This window comes from Opisthocomus hoazin, chromosome 9, assembly GCF_030867145.1.
Source record: "Opisthocomus hoazin isolate bOpiHoa1 chromosome 9, bOpiHoa1.hap1, whole genome shotgun sequence".
NCBI classification, from domain to species: Eukaryota; Metazoa; Chordata; class Aves; order Opisthocomiformes; family Opisthocomidae; genus Opisthocomus; species Opisthocomus hoazin.
This window is the reverse complement of record NC_134422.1, coordinates 30,009,523-30,034,537: the sequence shown is the minus strand read 5'-3', so window position 1 is coordinate 30,034,537 and position 25,015 is coordinate 30,009,523. Positions and strand designations below refer to the sequence as shown.

Sequence of the window (25,015 nt, the reverse complement as noted above, 5' to 3'; positions counted from 1 at the left end):
TATGACCAGCGCTGCACGTTGAAGCTGAGTTATTTCCCGAGGATTCATTTTCCCCCACCTACCAGCCATGCCCTGTGAAGTCTCTTCTTGGAGAGTTGCTCACAGTGCAAATCAACGAGCCTGGGGAGTCTCCATGAACTTCTGACGAGTCTTAAAACACAGGAAAACACAGCCCTTCTCTCCCCAGGTGTGTCAAATTAACCATCATAAAGTCAACCTTTTTAAGGCAGAAGAAACACCTACATGCTCCGGCTGCAGAAATGCCGCACCGTTAGGAGTAAGTCTGGGACACTGGGGGCAGTTCCCAGAAGGAAGAGCAGGGCTTCTCTGAAGCAACACCATTTTCACTTGATAGCTCATGGTGTACAAGTCTATGCTGTTGTTTATCCTTAAAGGAATTGCCAAAACAACTCAAACCAAACACTTTCTACTTGGCAGCCTCTTGCAGACGCTATGCTTGTTTCTGCAAGAAGCAAAACAACCCCTGCCTTTTCGCTCGGCAGACGCTGCCACCTCTGAGGAGGCCCTAATGAAATTCTTCTCCCCTCCCTTGCTGTTTTTGTTGGCTCCTGATGAGTTCAGAGTTCACAGGGCCATATCACACCTCCCAAGTGACCCACGGTTTGGGGGTCAAACCAATAACCTCAAGTGGAAAATCAGTGACCCAGGGGAGTGATCAAAAATCCACAAATTGGGTCAAGCAGGTCCAACCACTCAGAAGGACCAGGCCAGGAGCGTGCCCTCTGAGAGGACATGCTGAGCAGGAGCTGTTCTGACCGTCAGCTGTTGTCCAGATTTTTGGCCAGTTGTTTGACCTGGGGGTCCAGTGAAATTAATGGCAGGCAGAAGGTAGGGAAGCTGACACAACATCCTGGGAAGGAACTGATCTCAGAGCTCCAAAAGTGTTTTTGCTGATAGTTCAGCGCTGCTGGCTCCAGTGGAAGATGCATCACTGCGGCAGGTCTGGCTAAAAGCAGAGGCTGCTGCTGAAGGAAGTGGTGGAAGCAAGGGAGGCAGAAGCACCAGGTTCAAGAAAGGAGCGAAGTTGGTGGGGCAGTGTGAAAGTGCATTCCTCAGAAATGGCACAGGCAAGGAACCCCTTCAGGTGTTCATTTTATTGTGAGGAAGTGAAATCTCACCTTCCCCTGCAGAGAAATTACAGCTCACATCGAGGTAGCTGCAAACATGTTTCGCCGTATTATTTCATGTGCTGGTTAGCAGCTCTGCTAGTTTATCTTCTAAATCGTTCACCACGTAAAGATCTGTGATCCATTTTGAGCTTTAAGAGCACAAAGTAGCCCTGTCCAAATAAAGCTGGGAACTTATGACTGATGCTCAATTAACAGTACATGTGTTGTTATTTTCTCTATGACAAGCAAAGTCTGAAGTAGTTTGTTTTTCTACCGCTGGTTTATTTACCTTCCAAGCACAAAGGATATAAAAATCTAATATATTCTGGCTTTGCTGTGGAATTTTTAAGAGCTTCTGTGTTTATTTCAAACTGAACCAAAGGATTCAGAATACTTAAGAAAGGCTTCTTTTACCCAAAATGTCATTTAGTCATTGAAGTCAAATGGGTATCTGTAGGTCTCAAAAAACCTAACTAAAACACTTTTTGCTTTCTGCAAGTTCCCATTAAAGCCCCCGTTTCAGTAATTCTTCAGTTGTGGAGAATCTCACAGGGTAGACTGGCCTAAATAGCTGATGCTTCAAAAAACAACCAGAAAAACCCCATTTCATTTCAGGTTTACTGTGTTTCATTGTTAACCCCCATTTGCAGGTCACCTTTAACATCAGCCATGAGACACATGCTTGGGTTATCTGAAAGGAAAGGAAAGCAAAATGACGGTCTGGCTGTTCATGCTGTGCCCGATCATGTTGGGGGTTTGTATTTCATCATGACAAAGAGTTTTTCTTGCCTCTGTTCTATAGGGAGAATCACAGAGGTCACCCTCTTAGTACCTGGTAAAAAGCAAGGAAGGGAATGTTCTCTTCTTACATCACTGTCTCCTCCTCGCTGCTGAGGGAATATTTTGCAAGGGATATAATCTCACATGAAAAACTGCCTTCTTACTTTGTCAGGGAGTCCTTCTTGAAATAAACTTCAAAGACAGCCACAGACTAAGTGGCAAATGGAAAGCCCACATTTGGCTGCAGTCTCTTTCATGTCTAAGCAAGACACACAGAGACTCACGGTGATGGCATCAGGCAGCTCAGGCTGTGATTAAAGAACAGGAGAAAGCAACAAGGTCCTATCTGTGTCCAAACTCTCACTGCATAACTCCTATTGTATGCATCATGATTGCAGGCTGTTTTTTCTCAGCCAGGGGGATCTACTTTTAAAGAAGAAAGGAGAGGCAGATGTAAGAATTAAATTATGCAAGAAAACAATCTTACAGTATCAAATACATTATACTGTGTCTTTATAAAGCTCTTCTCAACGTACACTAAAAACAACTGACTGAAAAAACCACGTAGTCCCTATCTCTCCAGATACGGTATTAAAGACACCTCAGTGCTGTTTGTAGGCAGTGGCACTAAGGACTTCTGTTGCTTAATATTCAATGCACGTATAACTTAAAAATAAAAAAAAATATTTTTTAAAATCACTGCAGGTTTCAAAAAAAATCACTGCCTGACTGAGCTTCATTAAAGCTTGCCTCTGTCTTAATAGGTGAGATACTCCTGTAACAAATACTCTTTGCCATTTCAGACCAGTACTTCCTATAGCAAATGACGGGTTTTGCATTTAAAAAGCCACAGGAAATCAAATTTGGTATCTTAGTGCTGGGAAGAATCTGCAGCACACGGAAGTGCTCAGTGGCTGCTGTCTGTGAGAGAGGCTTGTACCTCTCAGAAGGCAGCAGATGCCTAGCAATGTCATACTAACCTCAAACACACCACACAGATTATTTATGGGCTGAGCTGGTGGAGGTGCTTTCTTCTCTTCTTTTATCAACAATGCAAGGGTAAAAAATCAGATAACATAAACGAATACAATCCCTGGCTCTCATGTAGCACATGCCATGCGGAGAGAGCTGTTTTTAGTTTGAGAACTGTGTTTGGAATTCCTTCAGTGTCAGGTTTCCAGTTACCAGACCCTCATCCCTGGGCCAGGCACGACTGCGGTTGGACTGGATTAGCAGAACACTTTGCAATGTATATTACATAGCTTTGACTTCTATAGGCTTTGCAGACCCATAAAAATTATGATCATTTCATGACCTGCATTACTGGGGGGAAAAAGAGAGCAGAAAAATATCCCCCCTCTTTAAAGAATTCATACTTGGTTTGGATTTGGAGAAGGATGGTTCCAAACAAGTTTGTCTGAAACTCAAGCAAGAGTATATTTCAGATGCAATGCTGGCAGGCCCGATTCTCTTCCCTTGTATGCAGAGTTGCAAGTTTAACAGTGGCCTTGACTGGCCTGTACATGAGTTTATATGCACAGTTTTTCTTTCTACAGTATTACAGCTTGGAATATTTAGAAACAAACAGCGAAAGCACCACAGTCCCAGAAGTTAAGTGCATAGACATATTTATATTACTCCAGCTGAAGCCTAGCCTTAAAGCGGCTGGAGAACAAAGTCCTTTATTATTTGCAGAGGGCCACGTTTTGGGAGATGTTGGGCGCCAGCAGCTCCCTGGGCAGTTTTTAGCAATTGGAGACCTTTAGGTGTCCCACTTGTTTTTACATCCAGGACCAAGCACAAAGTTTAGTCAGATACTAGCTCCTCATGCAGATAAGCAGACTGCAAAAACAACTGTAAGATAGGAAAACAGTAGTCTGACAGGTTTAAAACTTAACTATAAGATTATATAAGATTTCTTATGACAGCATGAGCAGTTTATTTTGCACGCAAGCAAATTGATTGTTCTCAATCCCTAATGGAGCAAACTATGTCACAGACTGGTTAACATCAGAGTTTAGAGTGCCATTTAATCAAACTCCCTCCCATCAGATACAAAGCTATGAACATCGTGTTGCTCCTTGTTCCGGCATCAGTTTATTTGCCACAGCAGATCTCAGACCAGCTTCCGATAATCCCACCCTGCAGGCAAAGCTCCCCTTTCTTTCCTTCCCTAAATCCAACCTACAAATATAGGAACTGTGATAATCAGGATTAAAAACCTCAAACCACCAACAACAAAAACCTGAATATGCTAGCCGGTGCTGTCTAAATGCCCAATAAGCATTCAAAACAACTAGTCCTATAATCCTTCCTACCTGACTCCCCACTTGCTTTGTCCATATGCTCTCAGGCATGGTACATCTCTTCTACCAGGAGGCCTAAAATTAAGTAACACCTATTGAACAAGACATCGCTACTCTGTGATCTCTTCAAGCTTAAGGGGATCTTAAGTAGATTGGTACTTTAAGTAGCGAGTCATTACAACATGTGTCATTTCATATGTTACTCATTATTCAACACAACATAATACCATGTGAGTCATTAACCTCTTGGCATTGGTAACCTACTCTCAATGCTAAGCAGTCATGCTTGTTGCTCAGGAACCCCCATGCTCTGTTGGGGAGAGACCTGGCTGAGATTTTAAGGTCCCTTTGGTCTTTTGTTTTGCAGATCAGCAGGGGCGGAAAGCTCTTCCTATAGACTAAAAGAGTCTTGGCCTTTGGTCTCTTGCATCACATTTCTGAGACGATGCCGGCCAAGTTACACTGGAGGGGAGAAAACTTCTTTTTAATGGATGTATGCATCTCAAGCCAGCAAGAGAACCAAATGTTTAGCTTTCTCAGCTGTATTTTGCATTTCAGTGCAGATTCCAACTAACACGAAGGGGTACTGAACACATGCAGAACTGCCACTACCGGGGCGAGATGCTTAAGTGAAATCTCTCTTACGGTAGTATCTGTACTGCATTAATGTGCAGTAGCTCCAATGGACATGGGGACCCCCCTACCCCTGCCATGAGAAGAGCCAGCTACTTCCCTCAAGAGCAGGCCAGCAGTGAGAAGGGAGAGAGACGTGGAGAGGCGAGAGCCCACCACCAGCCCCAGCACAGCAGCAGCACAAAAGCCACAAACACCATCCAGATCTCTCTGCCTCACCCTAACCTCTGCTGCAGATCTCTGCTTTTTTTGAGGCTATCAGGGTAGAAATTAAAGGTCCTGTGCTAGTTCAGGAGATTTTAATTTGATTTAAAAGAAATTCTGTTGCCATAGTCAAAACCCCTCTTTCGAAGGAAACAAACACACCGCTCAGGCTCCAGGAGAGCTCCTCCTGAGCGAGGAAGCCTGCTCCCTTCGCCCATCCCTTCACAGCACTACTGCTATCCACGCCATTTTTGTAAAGTGCTTTCAAAGACACATAAACCCAAATACTATCAAATGTTCTCATTTTTCACGTGAAATGAATTTAAAGCACGGCGATTATTCAGCTGTGCTGTTCAAATGATTTTCAACAAATAACAGAAGTCATTAAAAGAATATTCCTAAGTAATAACAACCTGGGCCCAGGTCTTTACTATTCAGCCGCTGGGATCTTAACACGCTGTCTGATCTTTAGTGGGCTAGTAAAAACCTGTAAAAAGTGGTTATTAATGTTATCACCAAGCTTTTAGGCCCTTTTTTTTTTTAAAGCATCTCTCATTTAAATTAAAGCATTCCTTGCAGCATTTTCTCCCATTGCCATGATGAAGCATGTCTGTCAATTCTGCCTCCAATGGCACAAACTGGGTAGTAAAACCATGCTTCAATAAAAAACGAAAATGAATTTTGAAACTGATTGTAGCTGGTTATTTTTCCCTCCATTTCATTTCTTTCTGGGTCCAGACATTCTGTTAAACTCACTGGGGTGTGCCGTTCCCTTTTTTCCCCCTTTGCAGCAAAGACAAAGCTCAAGCTCCAGAGGAGAACGACGGCTGCTTTCTGCGGGTGAGTGGGACCTTAAAAACAAGGAGCTCTTATTTCTTTCTTCAGGCAGTATTTCAGTCCCCATTGTTTCCCTACTGCTCATGTACTGATTTGCTCCTAAACAGCACAAACAGCCTGTAAGTACATCCTCCCTCCCGTATTTTCTTTTGTTAGAACCATTCATTTCTATACAGGCATTAGATTATAGATTTCCTGGCTTGCCGCACTCCATTAACACTCTGGTAACCACCCCTTTTCCAGCCAGCCATTAAACACCTCCTTTAATAATTGAGATTTAAAGGCTCAGGGCATGATAAACAGCTGAAGTTACAACTTTACAGCTGCCTCTATAGAAGTGTGTAAATCTCCAGATTTGGATAGGCAGATCAGCTAATTAGACTTGCATTAAGTCACAAACTTTGTGGATGCTCTCAAAGCAGACGTCCTGAAGTCGAGCTTTAAATAACAAGGGTCAAACCCCTAAGTCCCACTGGGCTAGGAGAGACGGAAACGTCCCACCGGGTGCCCAGAGAGCAGTAGCACCGACTGCAGCTGCCATGACTTGCCGACGGCCACGAGTCCCTGCCACTGCAGCCCATTCCAGCTGTGTTTATGCTGGCTTCTTCCTTAAGAGCTTCTACAGTTACAAGAACACCAGTGCAGCTGCAGCAAGCGGAGTGGCTGCTGACGGGACAGGCTCTACCTGCTGCTCACGGTGGAGACAACCCTTGTTGTCTCAACAACCCTGTAGCTCCTGCCTGCCAGCACCCAGGCTGCCCTCTCAAAGCGGGGCCCTGCAAGCCACAGGGGCTGAGCACAGCTTCCCCCTGCCCCTGCCTGAGGCTGAGGAAATGCTGCGTGGATGGCCCCGAGTCACTACTAGCCAGGAAACATTCAAAGCTGGTGAGATTCGGAGCTGCAGGCCACCGGACTCTCTAGGGATGTGGGCAGTAAGAGGTTAACCTTCGGTGGCGAGGCCCAGTGCCTGTGCTCCATCTCTGCATGAGTTATCTCCCTGTTGCTGCATTTAAAAATACTGTGTGTAATTAACTGTTATCAGGTTGTTAAGCAGCGTGCTGAAGTGTGAACTTATCATCCAATTGTTTCCTTTATTTACAAAGTCGCTGCCATCCTCTGAGGCAGCAGCCTAGGACAGGCTGTTGACTTCCTCAGATGATGAGGGTTTAGCGCACCAGATTCTGGTAGCAGAAGCAGATTCTGGAGAGGTGAGACACAGCCGTGAATCTGCTCAGTTCCTCAGACACCCCCTCAACACGGCCTGCAGAATAGCTTTGTGCGAATGAGACGCACACACGCCACCTCTACCAAATACTTCACTGTAACATTGCTTTGAGACCTGAACTGCACTGAGGAAATGCACAATATAGCTCCCAACTGCTGTAACCCAGCCCTATGAGCACAGGCAGAGCTTTTACTCACGTATATGGCACTAACTTTAACCCTATAGATATACACGTTATGTGGTCCCTTCACAGCTGAAGACGACATAACTGCTGACTTTTATGCACCTCCATGCTCAGTTCTTCCCCTTCCCCTTTTCATTTGCTGGACTTGATTTCTTCAAGAAAACCAAATCTGGAAGTCAGTGCACATCATGTTAGATCACAGGCTGGAGATGGGAGGACGTGACAACAGGGCAAGATGCCGCACTGCCTGCTGTCCTCTCTGCCTCCCCACCTTCCCCAGGCTCAGGTTTGGTTTCCCAGAGCCCACGGCTCCCACCACATTTTTTGCCACTTTCCCCTCCTGGCCTGGCTACTGTTCTCTGCTTTGCTTTCCTCCCCAGCAGCAACAGCCCTGGCAATGCCTGCAAGGAGTCCAAGATGACATGAGGCACCACTGGATCTACGTGATTTTCTCCCATGTATTCCTGGTCTGAGGCAGCACTATGCATCCAGCAGGACTTCCTAGCATGGTCCCTGGGCATGCAGCATCCTTTGCTATTTGGGAACTGGTACAATTATCAATATCCCAGATCTATGTGCAATCCCCCCCCCAACACTTGTAATAGGGAAGATAAGTAGATTCTAAACAAATTTCTTCTTTGCCATCTGCACACCATGCTGCATGCCAGATGACAAGATAAAATTGCAACAGCAAAGTTCCTGGAGCACAGAAACCTTCTAAGGAGGCAAGCACAGTCTGTGGCAACACAGCTGTATCAGCTTAGTCATGTACCCAGAACAGCAGACATCAGGATGCTGAAGCTGGAAGAGGGAGCACACAGAAGACAGGAAAAAAATGCTTTAAAGGCACACCAAAACACTGCATCCCTGAGCAGTGGGAAAGCGATGCCAACAGCTGGGAAACAGTGATACCTTACAGAGGTGACAGCACAGCAGTTGGAAGTTAGGGGCAAGCCAGTATTGAGATAAAGAGGCTTTGGACAGCACCACCAGGTATAGACCTTAATTTCTTTTGAACCCATCTATACATCATTTGTCAAAGACCATCACCTGCAGCAGAGTCTTATGTGCAAGAAACGATGCTGTCAGCAGCTACAGCTTAGATTATGATGAACACCACCACAATCACCACCCAGGAAGGCTACTACATGCCATCAGTGAGAAAAAGAGAAGCAATAGCCCTTCCTGATCTGAAGGTGGTAAGAACCTGGCAAAGATTCCAGACAGCATGTCTCCGTTTCGCTGGGGAGGGGGGGAATTCAATAAAGATATCCTCTAACTTCAAACAATCTTTTACATAATGAATCAATCAAAGAATTATCTTTGCTCTAGTATGTTCAAATCAAGGGAATCATCACTGAAAATAACAACCAATTTATATAGCTCATTTAAAGCTACAGTAAGCTAGGCTGCTGATTCACTAATGAACAGTAAAGGTCACTCCTACAATATAATTCTGATGTACAGTGTGATAGACTTGAAGTGGCATGTTCATAAAAAAAACCCATCAAGATACTTTGCAGAGCTAAGTAAAGATGGAAAGAGATCTGTGCTCTGCCTAGAGACCAGATTGAGAAGAGGGAATAACTTGATGCGATGAGGAACTTCGTGCCCCAGACTCATTCGGCCTCAGCCAAAGCCTCTGGATGTCAATGGAAGCATTTCAATGAGCTTTGGATTAGGCTCTTGTACAGCAGAACGGTATCTGAAAGGGGAGGAGAGGGCAGGGAGAGAATGAGACATCTGTATCCTGGAATGAAGTCAGGAAGCTAAGGCCTGACACCCTTAGACAGCAAACAAATAGCTCGAGTACTAGATGTGGGCTGCAGAAAGGCCTCACTCCACGTTGAAACATCCCTTTTCAATGGTGTCTTTCAGGTATTCAGAAAAAAGACTGACCAAAATGCTGTTAATTTATTTTTTACTTTTTGAGTGCTCATGATCTAGAGGGGGGTACATATATGCAACTACTAAGAAACAAGATGTTCTACCATACGAACAGCACACCTCCACTACATGGATGTTACACCTACAATTATTAATAGTGTGCCAACTGGGGCAACGTAGCAGAGTGTGCCCGAAATTGCAGCATCACGTCTTTGACTGTTACCAGAACCAGGTGCTTCAGAGGAAGCTGCAGTTAGGCGGCAATTAATAGTTTCCATAGGTCTTACAGCATAAAAGCAACCTCTCCTTTCTTCCTCAGAAGCTAACTCAAAACAAAGCAAATATTGGTCTAAGTCCAGGTTTGCAGAAAGACGCAGGTTTCAGAAACACAAAATACTTGATGGCATGTCTGTACTTACAGATGTTGATATAAAAAAACCCCAAACATATTTAACCTTGACAGACTTACTAGTTGAATCCCATAGGTAAAAAGCACAATAGCACAATATAGTCAAGAGTCTATGGTGAGTGGAGAATGACGTCTTTTACAAACCTCAATGTGAAATCTTTAATGCCGAGTTGGGTTTCTCTCTAACAAAAATATGGGTAATTCTACTTCCAGTAAAATGGGATTTTGTTTAAAAGCACTGTGCAATATTTCAAAGGCCCCTCTTTTTTTAATGATCAACAAGTAAAAGGGAGAAATTTCACATCAAGCAGCTATAATATAAACAATTACTCAAGAAGAACATTCCAGTTTCTAGGTCAGAAAAGCACAAAGCAGCAATACCATTCTAAGGACACAAAATGGTCTTCGTATACTAAAGTCCCTTCAAAAACTTATTAAACTTGTGGTATAAATTTTGTGGTATAAACTGGTACAACTTAAAATGAAATGTCTAAGGAGGAAAAGACCAGGGTTAAGGGTTCTGTACTTTTTTTTTTTTCCACATTGGGATTAAAGTGATTTCAGCTGGGACTCAGCATTACAGATGTAATTATAATTTCCATTTATATTTTTAGACTGTGTACAAAGAAGTGTAATAATGGACAGCTGAACATTTTCCATTGTCCATTAAAAATGAAATGTTGCTGATGAAATCTCTGTAAGACCAAGGACCACTGCAGTAATCTCTCAATAACAGAGCTTTCTTCAGATGTTTGGTGACGAGAGAGAAGGGAGAGCTGTCAGCCCTTCACACAAAGAAATCAAGCCAAAATGACATTAAGGTTGTTATTCCCCTCAATAATACTAAAGAGATTCCAAGTTAAGATCAGTAACAAGTCTCTTCAAAGAAAAAGTTGGATTATTCATTAAATAACCCTTCTTGTTATTATTTACAGGGTATTTGACAAAAAGCTTTGCATTAACGCAACATTAAGGAGACATTATTTAAACCACAGAAAATGGAGGGAGTGAAAAAGGGAAATCTCTGTAAGTCCCACTGACTGCCTGCCATCCTTCTCCCATGCTTCACAATGTTCGTTTAAGTTCAGGTTTGCTGGAGGCCTCTGATAGCCAGGCAAACGATTGCTACTGAAAAGCAAAATGTAGTCAAGGTAAAGCAGGTGCTCCAGCGCTCTGATGGATCTATACCTAATAATTCAAGCTGTAAACCCCAACTCAATTTCAACCTACTAACTGAATTCGCCTTTTTGTTTTTTTCAAATTCCCTTTCGCTTCAAGCTGATCTGCTCTGTGCTTTCTGCCACAAAGCGTGGTGCGGTCCGTATGGCAGCACAGCCTGCACCACCGAGCTGCTTCCACGCACCATTCCAGAGGGGCTGCAGCACACCATGCTGCGAAGAGACACTTACAGAAAAGGCTCAAAACCAGCACGGGTGTATTCAGGCAGCCTAAATTCAGCCTAATTTCCTACTTGGTGACAGACCCAGATGCCTTCAGAGACCCCTACAAAGCTAATTAGAGGACTACCAGAAGTCAAGTCAGCCAGTAAGAAATAGTACGCACAGCAAAGTCGCACAGGCTTTCTGAGCGTGGCTACTGGGATCACTTAAGCTTTTAACTGATTCTGGAATTCTTTAATCGCCGAATGTACAGTTGTAAAGTGTGTTTGCTGTTTGAGGATCTTTGGGAGAAAGACTTAGTATGTCCTTTTTTCTACTCGTTTTGTCCCAACTGTTGTTTTGGGTGATTGATTTCAGTTCAAGAGCACATCACTGTTACCTCAGAAAGCAGAACAAAGGGAAAAACTGTGACCATATCATACTTCTAAAAATACATTCTTTTTATACTGAAGACATCTCGGTTCCCAGTAAACAAATATTCATTTTCTTTAAAGCACAGCATCTCTGATACAGCCAAAATTCATAACAAAAATGCTAAATGAGGGACCAAAATCTGATGAGACACGGGTATGTACAACAGCATGCTGACACCTAGATCCAAGCAAAAAGCCATTCACATGGATTTTCAACTGTGAAATCCTGCTGAGATTGGTTTTGCTTGCCAGATTTTGTCTTGATCTACAACAGACTGCTCTCAAAGTACTACCCTTCACCTGGAAAACAAAGGCTATTTTTCTTCTTTAAATGAAGAAAAGTGCCAGCTACTCAATATCCAAGGAACCCCGTTGGCTCAGGGTTTTACTCGATAACCTGGGCTGGGTTTTGTTCGCACATTCACCGCCCTTTCTCTCTGCCCTTGGCTGGAACTGGCTGCCAGTTTCCAAGGTGCTGTCTCAGACTAATGCATAGATCCAATCTCCTTGCTGAATTACATCTGGGGTGGAACAAAAACGGCAGATAATTCACTTCTATTAAAGTTAACATGCTCCTGTTCTTGCTTCCCACACATGTTATACAGTGGACATGTTTACATGTTCTGCTCTGTTTTTTCAGCTGTTGCAAGTGCATGAGCTATCAATTACTCCGTGCACAGAGAACATGGTGACTTGAGGAACAGCTTCCAGTTTACGTGACTCCACCTCATCACTGCTCAAACATTTAAATGAATCTTGCTGGGCAAGAGGCCTGAAGCAGAGAGATTACTTAGGTGCTCTCTCTCCTGCCATTTTCCCCCTCATTGAATGGTTAATCACATCAGAAGAACTCTTTAAAACTAATATTTGTTCAAACAGCTGTAGGATCCCATCTGCTCACGCAGAACAGAGCGCAGAACTAGCGGAGACCACACCAGTACCAGACAGAAGCCAGCAGAAGGTACGTGTTCTATCAGTATCTCTACAGCCAGATTAAGTTACGTTTGGCAGACAAAGTTTTCGAGTACAGCAAAGACACTACCACTACTGTAAAGTTTTTAGCATATGCATTATGGTCTTTAACATAGTTCCAAAATAAAGCTTGTTGAAAATCTGACTAGTGGCCTATGCACTATTTAACACCAACCACACGCCTACAAAGTTTTGCTGGCGTGTTTCTGGCACATCCACAACATCTTTACCTGTGGTAAAGACGCTCAACAGCTGATGCAGAATTTCCCAAATAAGCATCAATGATAGAACAGTATCACTGTGCATCTTGTGCTTTGTTTATGCCATATTTTAAAGAACTGTTCGCATAGAAAAGGTGCTAAGTGACAAAATTAGCACTAATTTACATAACTATTAAATGCTAGAACAATACAATCTTTTCCAAGCCTGCAGATTTGGGTAAAGATTCTTAACAAAGCAGGAATTAATTTTCTCTAATAGGGTACAAGAGGAGTTTTAGCTCTATATTTGCTTTTAACAACGTTACTGTCCATAACTGCTAGTGATCCGAATGTTTGCAGTTCTTTAACAACCTTGACTTGCATTAATTTTTAAGTCTTGCTTGTACTTTGCTTATATCTGTGGTAAGATGGGATGGGATGGGATGGAGAAGAACAGAGAGAGCAGGCAAAGATATATTTCTTTTTCTAGGATCTCCACAATACGGAGAGAGACTGCAAACATTGGTGGGCGGAGTTCCTGGGGAAAAGACAAATATCCTAATCAGAGTTTATCAAATTACTGCCAGACGAACCCAGACAGCAAAGAAATGAAGGAATAGGCTCTAACAGTGATCGCATTTGGGTCTAAACCTACTGCTGACTGTAATCGGCAGGAACACATCCATGGATTGCAGTGGTTCTGGATCAGGCTCGTACTAGCTTCTACAACATTTCTTGCAGAATAAGGTGTTACTCAACCTGGATCAACACATCCAAAGCATGACTTTCTAAAGTGTCATAATTGAAGAGCAACATAAAAGCCTTAGGTGAATATATGAGCAAAGAAAGTTGGACAAAAATGTCTAGAATTTAGAGTATTCTCTTGATACGTGTTTAAGAGAAATTTCTGTGCAGAGAAATTAAATATGTCACCTACTTATGAAATGGAAGCGGTTTGGCTGCCAATTGTATGAGCTGTGTTGAAACAGCTGCTCTAGCAACTGTTTTTACTATTAAATTCTTCAGTGATTCTCTTAATCCCAAATTAGATACCTCTTTCCTTTAATCACCAGTTTATATAAAAGCTCTCTCCTCACAAGGCAGGGTTTCACTGAGGACAACAAACAACCGCAGGTCTGCTTAAACTGCCCTTGTGTTTCTCCATGGCTCACATCTCCCCCACCCTGTTTCTTATTTCTCAGTGGGTGGCATGCTGAGTGCTCACGACTCTGTCCCCTATGTGTTTGTAACAGAACCCAGAACTATATTTGAGTTCTTCAGATTTCACAGCCTGTCATTACCTTGCAGCATGCAATTAAGACTGTCCACGTACAATTCACCTTCCTACTTTATCATCATCATCTCCTTTCCTCTTTCCTAAATACGTACATAAGAATACCTACAACTGACTCACTTTAAATGGCTTGCTATTAGAAGCTTGAAACTTGCCATTGTCACAGTGCAACTTCCTTGTTCTTTTTAACATCTTTCTTGTTTTTTTTCTGAGCCTGCTTTGCAAAGATTGGATGGAGACAAGGGAATTAGTGGGACTATGGAGAACTAACTTGCAGTCTGCCTCTGAGCAATGGGTGTCATCACAAAGCTGCTGTTTGCTTACAGGAACCTAGCTGAGCCATGACAGAAGATACAGCATGTGCATGCACAACTCTGCGAGGGCTGCAGGAAGCTCACTCAAAAAATCTTTATCCAACATGCTCAAAAATCTTATATATTTACACCTGATGCTGTTAGCTTCCTCCATTTCTCCTCTGTTGGCTGTTTTTAAAGCATGTTCGCTGACAACCGTCTTTCAGCAACACCTCCACACCTCTTTATCCAGCGAAAGCCAAAGCCAAGAGCTGCAGTGGAGCTGTCTAACTTTATAATGAACTTTCACATAGCAAGAAAAACTTCTTTCCTCATCTTTGCAGCCTAGAGTCCACACTTTTTCACCAGTTCTGAATTATAATCCAACATAAGCAGCAACATTTTTATTCCAAATATCCGTACCTATAAAGGAGCCAGCTGAGCTTCCCAGCCTGCTGGTCTCCTGAGAAATTTCAATATCCATCTCAACAACGCAAAGGATGTATTTGCATTTTGTAGCACACATCTTATTCCCCAGGTTTCACTCAGCACATCACTCTGTTGATGCATTCTATGGGACATATGCTTTTGTTTTTTAATTTGATCATCTTCTTTTTAATTTGCATTCACTTATCTTTTTTCCACAGATCCTTCATCTCAACCTAACCATTTTGTACTGACACTTCTTTCTTTCATTAATATTTTGTTCCCTAACCGTTGTTTTGTTCTTTCACTCACTGAAGGCATAACTAATACAGCTTTCTTTTCTGAGGCAATGTCTCCATGACTTCATTAAATTTTATAATATTAATTCAAGCCCTTTTGTTCAAAGGCAATGTTTTCCTCCATGTCCTGTATTTTTAAGCTGAATTTGGTGCCCTTAGTTTGAGTGGGAGGTCCTTATGCCTCATTATACACTAAAATCCATACCAGATCCACGTTTTTTCTAAATGTGACACTTGAAAATATTTTTATTTACTCCAGCTAGTATCTCCTTGCAAAAATGCTGGCTGATTAGTTTCAAAATATTAATTGACTTTTAAACTATACCATATTGCACTAACTGGCTTTTCGCTATGAGGAATTAACTGACTTCAAATAATTGACAAAACCTGTCCCTGTCTGCCTCCTTCCACACCTCTGAACTATTCCTCTGGGACATATGGCTTTTAGTGTTTTTTTTTCAAGCTATGTCCCCATTGTTGCAGACATTTTCTTTGCTCAGTTTTCTTTATTTATTCCCATGGAAATTATAGAGGTGGCCTGCCAGCCGCAATCCATGATTTGATGTCATGAACCTTGACCTTTCTGACTTTCTAAAGTATCCTTTTTCAGTATAAAGACTTAATTTGGCTTGGATAGAGGCACCCTGCTCATTTCAACTGATATTTCTGTTCTGTTAGAAAGCTGGAGGTGTTTTACAACTGAATCTCCTTCCTTTTGAATTCAATGAAGAGATCTCTGTAATTGTGATCCTGTTTACAATTTTCTTTCCTCCCTTCAGCCAAGTCTTGGAGAAAGACACAAGACAGAAGACCATTTTTTGAAATGTCTACAGTACACTGACCCTTTCCTACCTGCTCAGCTTTTAATGCCCAAGACTCTCCCTGTAGAAGGTACACACAGGTTATTTATGAACTCTGCACATTTTTGGACAAATGTGCTTTGACACCACACACAAAAAAAGCCTTCAGACTTCACATAGGACACTGGGGTGAGATTAGTACCATGGCACACTGCAGCAGAGTAACTGAAACTGAGATAAACCAGAACAAGCTGCAACAGAGCACTTCCAGCTTTCTGCTGCACGTACGTAGCATAAATCTGGTATCCCGCTGCGGGTTTGGACTCTCTCCTTCTTGAAATACAATGACTTCTGTGACATCTCAGAGACACTGGGCAGCTTCTACAGCAATCAATTTTATTACCTTGCAGAGTTAAGTAAGGTTAGTTAAGCAAATCTTAAAACTGTTTGATATTGGATTTAAGCTAATCTCTTAATGAGCACATCAGCTTGGTTCCCAAGCTTGTGGTCTAGCATGTAAGAATGATCATTTTTCTTGGCCTGTATTTCTTCTTGGCTGGTTTATTGCAATGTATCTTAGGGGTGCTTGAGTAGGACCAGTATTTCCATTAAAACTATTCTAAATTAATCTGCCAGGACTTAAAATCCAACTAAAACCATACACATATTTCATTTATAATGAGATCACCATATTGAAAGATACAGACAGATAAGATTTTTGCTGCATTTTCAATGAAAGTACAGCTGTCAAGATAAAAATCGCATTTTAAAAATATCCCTGAGTTATTGATATTACTTTAGATTATTAAAACAGAAGAGAAAGTTAATAACGAACTATACTGTAGACTATGCTGTTTGAGTCTTATTTATATTTCACATGACCAGGATGACGAAATTATGTGGGCCATTCATTTTTGTGCCCTACTTAGTCCTAATCCTATTTAAGAGTCCAAATTATCAAGTCTTCTTAGTTTTGCAGTTGTCAGGGGGATATTAAAAACACCATGACTTACACTGAAAAATTAAAAAAGACCACTCACAATTGGTTCTCAAATCTTTCTCTTGACCCTCTTCTCTTAATTTTAATCAATATGAGAAATGGGGGAAGATACAGACTTTTTTCAGCTACCTAGAACTACAGAGTATTTTCCCATCACCCTGCCCTTCACTGTTTTCCACCACTTTGGAGGGAAAATCTGGGCATTACTAAAAATATTGTGTATTACATTATGCACCAAAAGTCAATAGGTTTGCTTTATAACTGTATAACATATGTCCATTAATGTGGTTTCACTGACAGACCATGACTTTGGTGATTCTGGACCAGGCTGATAAATTATTTTGCTGCCATTAAAGTTTTGGCCCCCCCCAATTTATGAAAATATATCTGTAGATGCTCTTTTTAACCAGGTGAATGATGCTCTGATTTAAACGGTGCTAGCTACAAGGCAGCAATGGCATTCCCTGTGATACCTGCAGTCTGCATCAGAAGTGCCAACCTCTACCTGCCATAAAGCAGACTACTGGGCTAAAAAAAAAGAAAAGAAAAATGCAAATTCACTAGAGCCATGTAAGGAAGTCAACTGAAGAGAGGACGAGTGCAAAATCGAGAGGCAGACTGTTACTAAGAAGTGGCTGAGCTCTAAGAAGGTCCCTGGAAGACAACTTGGCAGATCTGCAGCACTATTACAGGACAGAGCAACACTGCCACTGTTACTGAGAACTCCTGTGCCACCACATGGCACTCCTCAGGGCAGATGGGTCAACACCAAAAAACAACCAGGACATCCCATCCCTTAGCTGACGGCTATAACCATGACTGAACAGCTGGGTCAATGCTGTTGGATATCCACGAGGAATGTAAATGAAGTATACAAAAGGAGGAGGGGGACAGACTTTTTGCAATGTAGGATGGAATAAGTTAAGTCAAAGTGATTTAAAGATAAAAAATTAATTGTGATTTAAACCAACAAGCAGGGAATTTTGATTTAAAATCTTGGTTTTTCATCTGTACTTCTTGGTTAGTCAATTCCCATAGGTTGGGAATGCTCTGACAAGTTGATTTGCAGCTAATTATAGTCTGCACTAAAATTGTGATTTCGTTTTGTTAGCCAGGAGAACACACTATATACATATTTAAGTAATGTCAGTATATTAATTTCAGATTCTGCTAGACAATGGTGAATGATGACTCTTATTTAATAGACAATTAACATTTTCTTCTGATTTGTGTTGTCACTTTCTGATGACGTTTTTGGGATTCAATTAAATTACTGAAATCCTGCATTTTGAAATAAACTTGGGTGACTAAAATAAAGGCAAGAACACTCCAGTGCAAGAAAAAGCTAATGAAACTTGGTATGTCATCTGTTCCTTCTGTCTGAGGAACCTTATCTCTTCACGACGTAGGTGTTACAATAACTTCGCTTTTCATTCAAAGAGTTAGAAATGTTTTTGACTCGACTCTAGAGGCTATCTCATAAATTGACTGCATGGGGACTCTGGCCCCTTGAGTCAATGCTGTTTTCATGCTCTGTAGTGTAAGACCTAAGCGCTCAATCTATTTAATTTATTGAAAGGGAGGTTAAAAGACAGCATAAATGATCACTGCATAGATATACCGAAGGGGAGGCATTTTGCAGGTTTGGCTCTTAAAATCTAGCAGAAAAAATATTTGTCATAGTATCTAGAAACTGAAATAATGTAATTTCAGACTTAGCAAAAAAAAGAGTGTTATAAAGGCTAAGAGCCAGTTACATTTATTAAAGCCAAATTTATTTAAGCAAGCAAATAAGCAGGCAAAAACAGCGCTGGGTGGCCAGGGGAGTCTCCTGCTCCACCAACGGCGCGTGCCCGCCCAGTCCCCTTCCCCAGTTTATATACGCTCTGCTAATACATATTCATACAGAAAGTTCTGGACTTTGCCATAGGTTCTCCTTGCTCCTAATACATATTCATAGAGAAGGTTCCAGACGGTCTACATAGCCCATCCTGGTATCTTCCTGCAGCTGCGTGTACTTGTTGCTAGGGGTCGTCCTGCTCCCTCCGGCGGTCACTAGGACAAAGGTCGCAGTCCCCCTCCGCGCTGCGGACCAGCCTCCCCCCCCACCTGGCCATTCCAGCCCAGCACAAAGCAGGGAGGCCGCAGCACCCCGCCGAACAAACAAGTCCAAAACTTTCCCGCCCCAAGGTTCTATGATTTAACAATGCTGCATCACAGCGACAAAGCTAACCCAAAAGGAAAGGGAGTGGGCTCTTCTTCCATCTGCCGGTTTGAGAACAAACTTTGTATGTATACTTTTATTACAAAGAGGCATAATCTTTTTAAACAGTAAAATAATTAACCTCTGAAGAATGTAATGAATTGTCCACAATGTAACATTTTAATTCTAGGTTAGGTGCTTTTGTAAATACATTTAGAAAAGTAATGTGATGGATCAAAATTGAAATTTAGTTTGATGCAGCAATGTAGAAGGTCTTGGAGGGCTCAGGCAAGGGGATTAAAATCTCCTTTCTGGCTTCATACCCAGCAGTGGAGGATGTGCTGCTTTTAGCTTAGCTACTGCCTTAAGCAGTGCAGGTTGCATGGTCGATCTGAACAGAAGCTTCCAGCACGGCAAGACTATGTGCTGCCACTGTACTGCAAGGCCAGTTCCTTAATACACCTATATGTTTACCAGTTTTAAGATGCATGTTACATTTAAGACAAATATTCCTGTGAGCCAATTACCAGTTTGCTTAGTGGTGTCCTCTCACCCACAGCAATACAGCTGAAGTCAACTATACAGCCTGAACTCATTTTTCCATGCCAGCAGTTATTTCCGAATGCTCTTTACTGCCTTTACAGTCCCACCCCTTTTCTCAACAAAAATGCATGTTTTTCAATAATATGAGGATTCCAGAGAAACTCTGCAGTATTAGCTTTCTCTGGAATCAGCATTTCTTACCAGGAAGATGGCTGAGCTTTCTGATCTACACTCATCACCAGTGTCCCGCCTCTGTGTCTGACAGTCTGCTTTTGGTCACAGCCAGCTTTTCCATCAACACAGAAAAGAATGTGTCCTCGAACACGAGGTTTCTTCAAAGCTTGCCATTGGCAAGACTATGATTTACATTAAGACAGACTTCCATAAAAGCAAGCTCAGAAACAACACCATGAACAGACGGAGCTGCTTCAGCTTCATATATGTTCCATAGCTCCATGAGGAAAATATTCTGGATTACACCAAGAAAACAGGCACTAAAAATAGTTTTAAAAAGACAAACGTTTTTCTGGCTCCCACACCCTAGCCCTGCTCCTCTTCCTGAAAGACAAGGCTAAGAGGTATAAGAATCAAGCCATTCTCCTCCTAAGCAGGAGGATTTAACACTGCTTAATACTACTACTCAGCACTACTTAGCTGTAGCCCCAGGGCAACACGTAAGTATTGAGTGCAAAGAACTGTATCTCTCTTGCAAAGCCCTCCATTCTGTCTTTCCCACTTTGCTGCTTTTCTGCAGACAGAGCAGCACAATGCACTGTGAGATGAAGACCTGCCACTCTCCTGCCACAGCCACTTATCATCTAATTCAGATGTTTGCCTCTGCAGACGTTTGCAAACCAAGTCCACAGACTGGCATTATTTTACCTAAAAACTTTACGTATCTCAGCTGGCCTCTCATTAAGACAGTCACATACAAAGGCTTCATCCAAAGGCTGCTGCCTCCTGTTTTCAGCTTTTAATTAAAAACGTAACCTTACACAGGAACAGATCCTCCACTCAAAGGCAAAAAAGGTGCCACTGAGCTCAGCAGAGTGGGATGCTGGATTTGCTGCTGCACCTACTGAAAGGCAAGCACGCTTGACATAGCTGTATTTCTCAAATACAGTTAATATAGGTTTACAGCACCCGAATTTGCCCCCTAATATCTAAGCTTAAATTAGCAGCTTCGGAAAGACAGAAAAATACAAAACAAAAGGGCAAAGCAGCAATGATGTTTTAAAGCTTAGATTTTTACAACCCAGCAGCAGGTATGTTTGGATGCTGCTGGCAATCTCACGTCCCCTTCATGCCGGATGTGTGCCTTTGCATGGGAATAGGGCCTTAGGGGCACCCGACGTTCATAAAGCTATTTGGCAGGTGATCACTCCTCCTTCTAGCCCAGTGGGGAGGAAAACCAAAGCTCTCTTATTCAATTTGTCCATGCCCATGCGCACTGGCGTGACTCCTGCTGACTCCCAGGTAAGCAGAACACTTTCACTGTGTAGGTCCCAGCTACTCCTGACACAGCACAGATCCTCTCCTCATCCAGAGAAACTGGCTGCAGTCCAAGTGCTTTCCTCTCTTTCCCTGTATTGTGCCACACCAGAGTGGCAGGCAAAGGTCATATCCTCCTGGACTCAACACAATATTGCAATAAGAATCTGCTTCCCAGCATCTACAGCCCTCATCTGAAGGCTTTTTAAGTATCTCTTATTAAACTGGACTTAGATGATTATGTATGCAGACAATTATATACCACATCCATACCAAATGCAGCTCAGTCGTTTGACAAAGGCGAGGACAGGGATAAGACAAGGAGGGAAATAAATCCAAGGGCAGGAAAGCATGAACGAATACTAGAATGCTGGGCAGAAGAAAGCTGCTCTTTGAGGAAATACTAGCTCAGTATTTCTTTCTTCCTTCTTATTTCTTTCTCTCTCTCTTTTTTTTTTTTTAATAATGCTGCCCATTACAGTAGTATTCACGGCTACTCCACTGAGAATAAGTTGGCAAACGGGTGGTTTTTACCTGGATTCCTCTATACTCCTGGGCAGTCAGCCATGAGAACAAAAGAAATCACTCATTTCCATTAGTGGCTGGCAATGAGACTGCATTGCCTTCTTCTGGATTTAGACTTCACCGTAGCAATACAGTCATTTGTGACTGCCAAGGCTTAATTACTGCAGTAACATGAAACTGCAAAACTCACAAACCCTAAGTATAACAAGCGGCAGCCAAGTGCTGGGCTGCAGGCACACCCAGGGGTGCGCTGTCCCAAAGCTCTGCTCCTGCCGGCGCGGAAGGAAACCCTCTGGCAACGCGGCAATGGCACGGCCTGGGTGCAGCAGTGCGAGGGCTCGGGTCAGAAGCACACAACCCCGCTGAAGTGCAGGCCCTCTCGCTCTCCTGCGTAATCTTCTTAGGCACCGAGAGAAATGACACTCTTCGCACCAATCTCCAAAAGCTTATTGAACGTTTGGATGACTTCCTAAATGGCGAGTCTCAGCCAGCTAAATACTCAAACCTGTCGTAAGAGCTAAGAGTCGTGTTTCCAGCAAGTTAAATGGAGGTTTTGGGAAGAACACTGTGAGATTCACAATCTGATTCAGACAGACCTACTCTGAAAAAAACAAAATAAAGAAAGTAAGTAGGGTGCAGAGGCAAGCAGTACACCCACCTCAGTGACAGGTCGAGGATGCGACGGGTTTGAAAAGGAACAGGATAGCAGGAATACAGAGAGCACTGCTGCATAAAGCAAGGGCATGCCTGCATCTGCAGGGTTGTGCTCCATTCTGATCATACTCACTCAAAAGGAAGACCGGTGAAATAAAAAGAATTCAGAGTGATGGAAGTTACTTCACTGCGAATTTCCGTTTTATAAAGACTGAAAAAATAAGATTGATTAGCTTGAAGGGAAAACGAATAAAAGCAGACATGATACAGGAATGTGAAAATTGCTGTAGAGAGTTACACTGGGCACCAATTGCTAATTTATTCTTGTAATTCACAAGGAAGTACTCAACAAAATGAAGTTTAAAACAGGTAAAAAAGAGTGTGCATAATTAAACTTCACCTAACTAACTTGCAAAAATCACTGCTAAACGCATGACAGGAGACATGAGTGTTGGAGAACTATGAAAAAAGATAGCTATGCACCCAGGAGAGTAAGAATATCCACAGTCAGTCAGGAAATACACACAGGACATGCTGCTGGAAAGCAGGATTCTGTTAGAAAAGCCCGTTACTGCACAGGACGAATTTAAAAAATGATGGCTGACACACATATTGTTTGAAGGCACTAACTGAACTACAGACACATCCTCCGGTTTAGAAACAACGTACATTAAAAATGCCTACAAACATCCAACAATGTCTTGTGATACAAGCCTTTATATATTGGTTTCCAAAAGTAAGAAATTCTGTGTATTTTCATCTGGAATTGGACACAGCATTACCTATTTATCAATCAATCTCTCCAGTGACACCTTTGAATGTAAGCAACTCACTGGAAAGAGAAGCAAAAAGCAGCTGTTCACTGATTTCCTAAATGCCAGCACTGCTTCACAATGAAGAATCTCTTCTTGCTTGTAAATAGCTATTTTTACTTTGCTCTCATAAATTATCTTGCTTGTAGGTCCGAGAAGTGGACTGGGCAACCCCTCTAAGGTCTCTCCCAGCCCTCTAATTCTACAGGGGAAATACTTTCTATTTTTTGTTTTCCTCCCACTGCTTCCCACTATCTCTTTTAGCATTTTCTCACTCCCCTTTCTGGCTTGCTAGATCTTACACTCTGCTATTAGAACTCCCATAGAAACAGGACTGAAATCTCTGAAATGCTTCCTTTTTGTTATGCCCCACTAGTTTCAGGCTAGAATTACTCTTCATTGAGTTGATAAGGATTAAAAATTAAAAAAAGCCCTGAGAGAATTCACTCTCATTTCCACAGTGTTCAGTTAAAGCACAGAGATGCTCTCCTGGAACAGGACTGCTAGTCAGATGGTCTTTGCAGCAACAGTGGGACTTCAGTAGCTGTGGCTGCTGTAGTGGAGGCTTTCCACAGCAGTACTCTGTCAATGCCAGCTAGGATTATATCACTATAAACTTGGTCATTTACGCCCTGCTACGACCTGTTGTAACTCTTGCAGAGCTGGCTTCCTCAATGTCATGTTCTCTACCTGTGGATCATGACTCTTGCTGACTTGTTCAATGAGAGTGATTTTTTCTTAAATTCAAAAGTCCAAATTAATAGTACAGTTATAAAGATAGCACTCAATCAGCAGCAAAAGGTGACAAGACAAAACTGCAAAATAATCTCTCATTTTGGAGCCGGACATCAGCTATGGGTTGATTTCCGCACCCGTCGGAGGGAGGGTGAATCAGTGTGTGTGTACGAGCCTCGGTGCCGTACCTGGGTAGGGATGCATACTGCCTTTCCATCCCCTCAAAGTGGAGATTGTATGAGCTCCCATCTGGACCTTTTCCAGGCACCTGTGGAGAGGAGAGTGATTAGAGATGAAGATCAATTATGCAGCCCAGCTAGTAACAATGCATTTCAAAACGATAAGCAGAGAACACATGATGCTGCAACATGCCAAAATCAACAAAAGAAAGGCAGGGGCTCAAAGAAGCTCCAAATTCCATACATAAACTTATCACTGCTAACAAGACAGGCTTCTGTATCAAAGAACTGTTCATCATGGGTACAATCTTCAGAGCCTTTTCCTCATCTGCTTGCTAGCTGGGATACTCTCTCTCCTTCCCTGGCCGGCCATCCTCCTAGAATTCAGTATCACGAGGACGTAATCTAATTAAGTAAGCACACCCCTTCTGATTCCAATGGCACAACTACTTGAATCAAAGCTAGCATCTTGGTACCAAGTTTGCTGTTTTTGCTCCACTTGTATGTTTTGCTCAAGTATAAAATGTGGTATGAACACGCTTTGCTTTCATTCTTAAACCCAGAAACTTTCCCTAACACCACTGCAAATCTAAGCATCCAGCTGGGAGTTAAGTGCATTTATCATGCCCTGGTGCCATTTCAGAAGTGATGCATTAGTGCACTCCATCAAAATGCCAGCTCGCTACTTGGTTTGTTTTCAAGATGGCAACTGGAGTTGGCTGGAGAGCACAATTCTATCAGGAAGGCTCCAACTGGGGTACAAAACGGTGAACTTCAATGCTTTTAGCACACAGGAGCTCTCCCAGTTTCACTCACTCAGTGCCTGCTGATGGCCCGAAGTGTTAAGAGCCTTGTTAAAATGGAGCTATTAGTCTTTTCCTCCATAAATGCAGAAGGCTCTGACTGCCTTCAATGTTTCCTACATTAGTATGTATTCCTATTCTGGTGCTGCTAGAATCAGCAGTTTTATAAAGCAATATACTAAGAGGCCATTTAAAATCCCCTTCCCCTTTTACAGATTAATAGCAGAAAGGAAGATTTAATGCCTTTTCAAACATTTTTAACAATTCATTAAAAAGAAAAGAATAAATCACACCAAGATTTTGGCAGATGCCTGTTTATAAAAAGAGAAAACAAACAAAAATTAACATGTTTTTCACATTCTACAGGTTAGAGTAAGT

General features: G+C 42.3%; 1 protein-coding gene across 3 annotated transcripts in view; it reads right to left on the bottom strand.

Moving 5' to 3' along the window:
• Positions 1-25,015, bottom strand: part of PARD3B (par-3 family cell polarity regulator beta) — a 433,237-nt gene that overhangs the window by 4,541 nt on the left and 403,681 nt on the right. For all 3 annotated transcript variants that reach the window (XM_075430672.1, XM_075430673.1, XM_075430677.1), the window contains one exon: positions 23,844-23,923. In XM_075430672.1, coding sequence (XP_075286787.1) covers positions 23,844-23,923 — 80 coding nt within the window. The remainder of the gene's footprint in view (positions 1-23,843; positions 23,924-25,015) is intronic.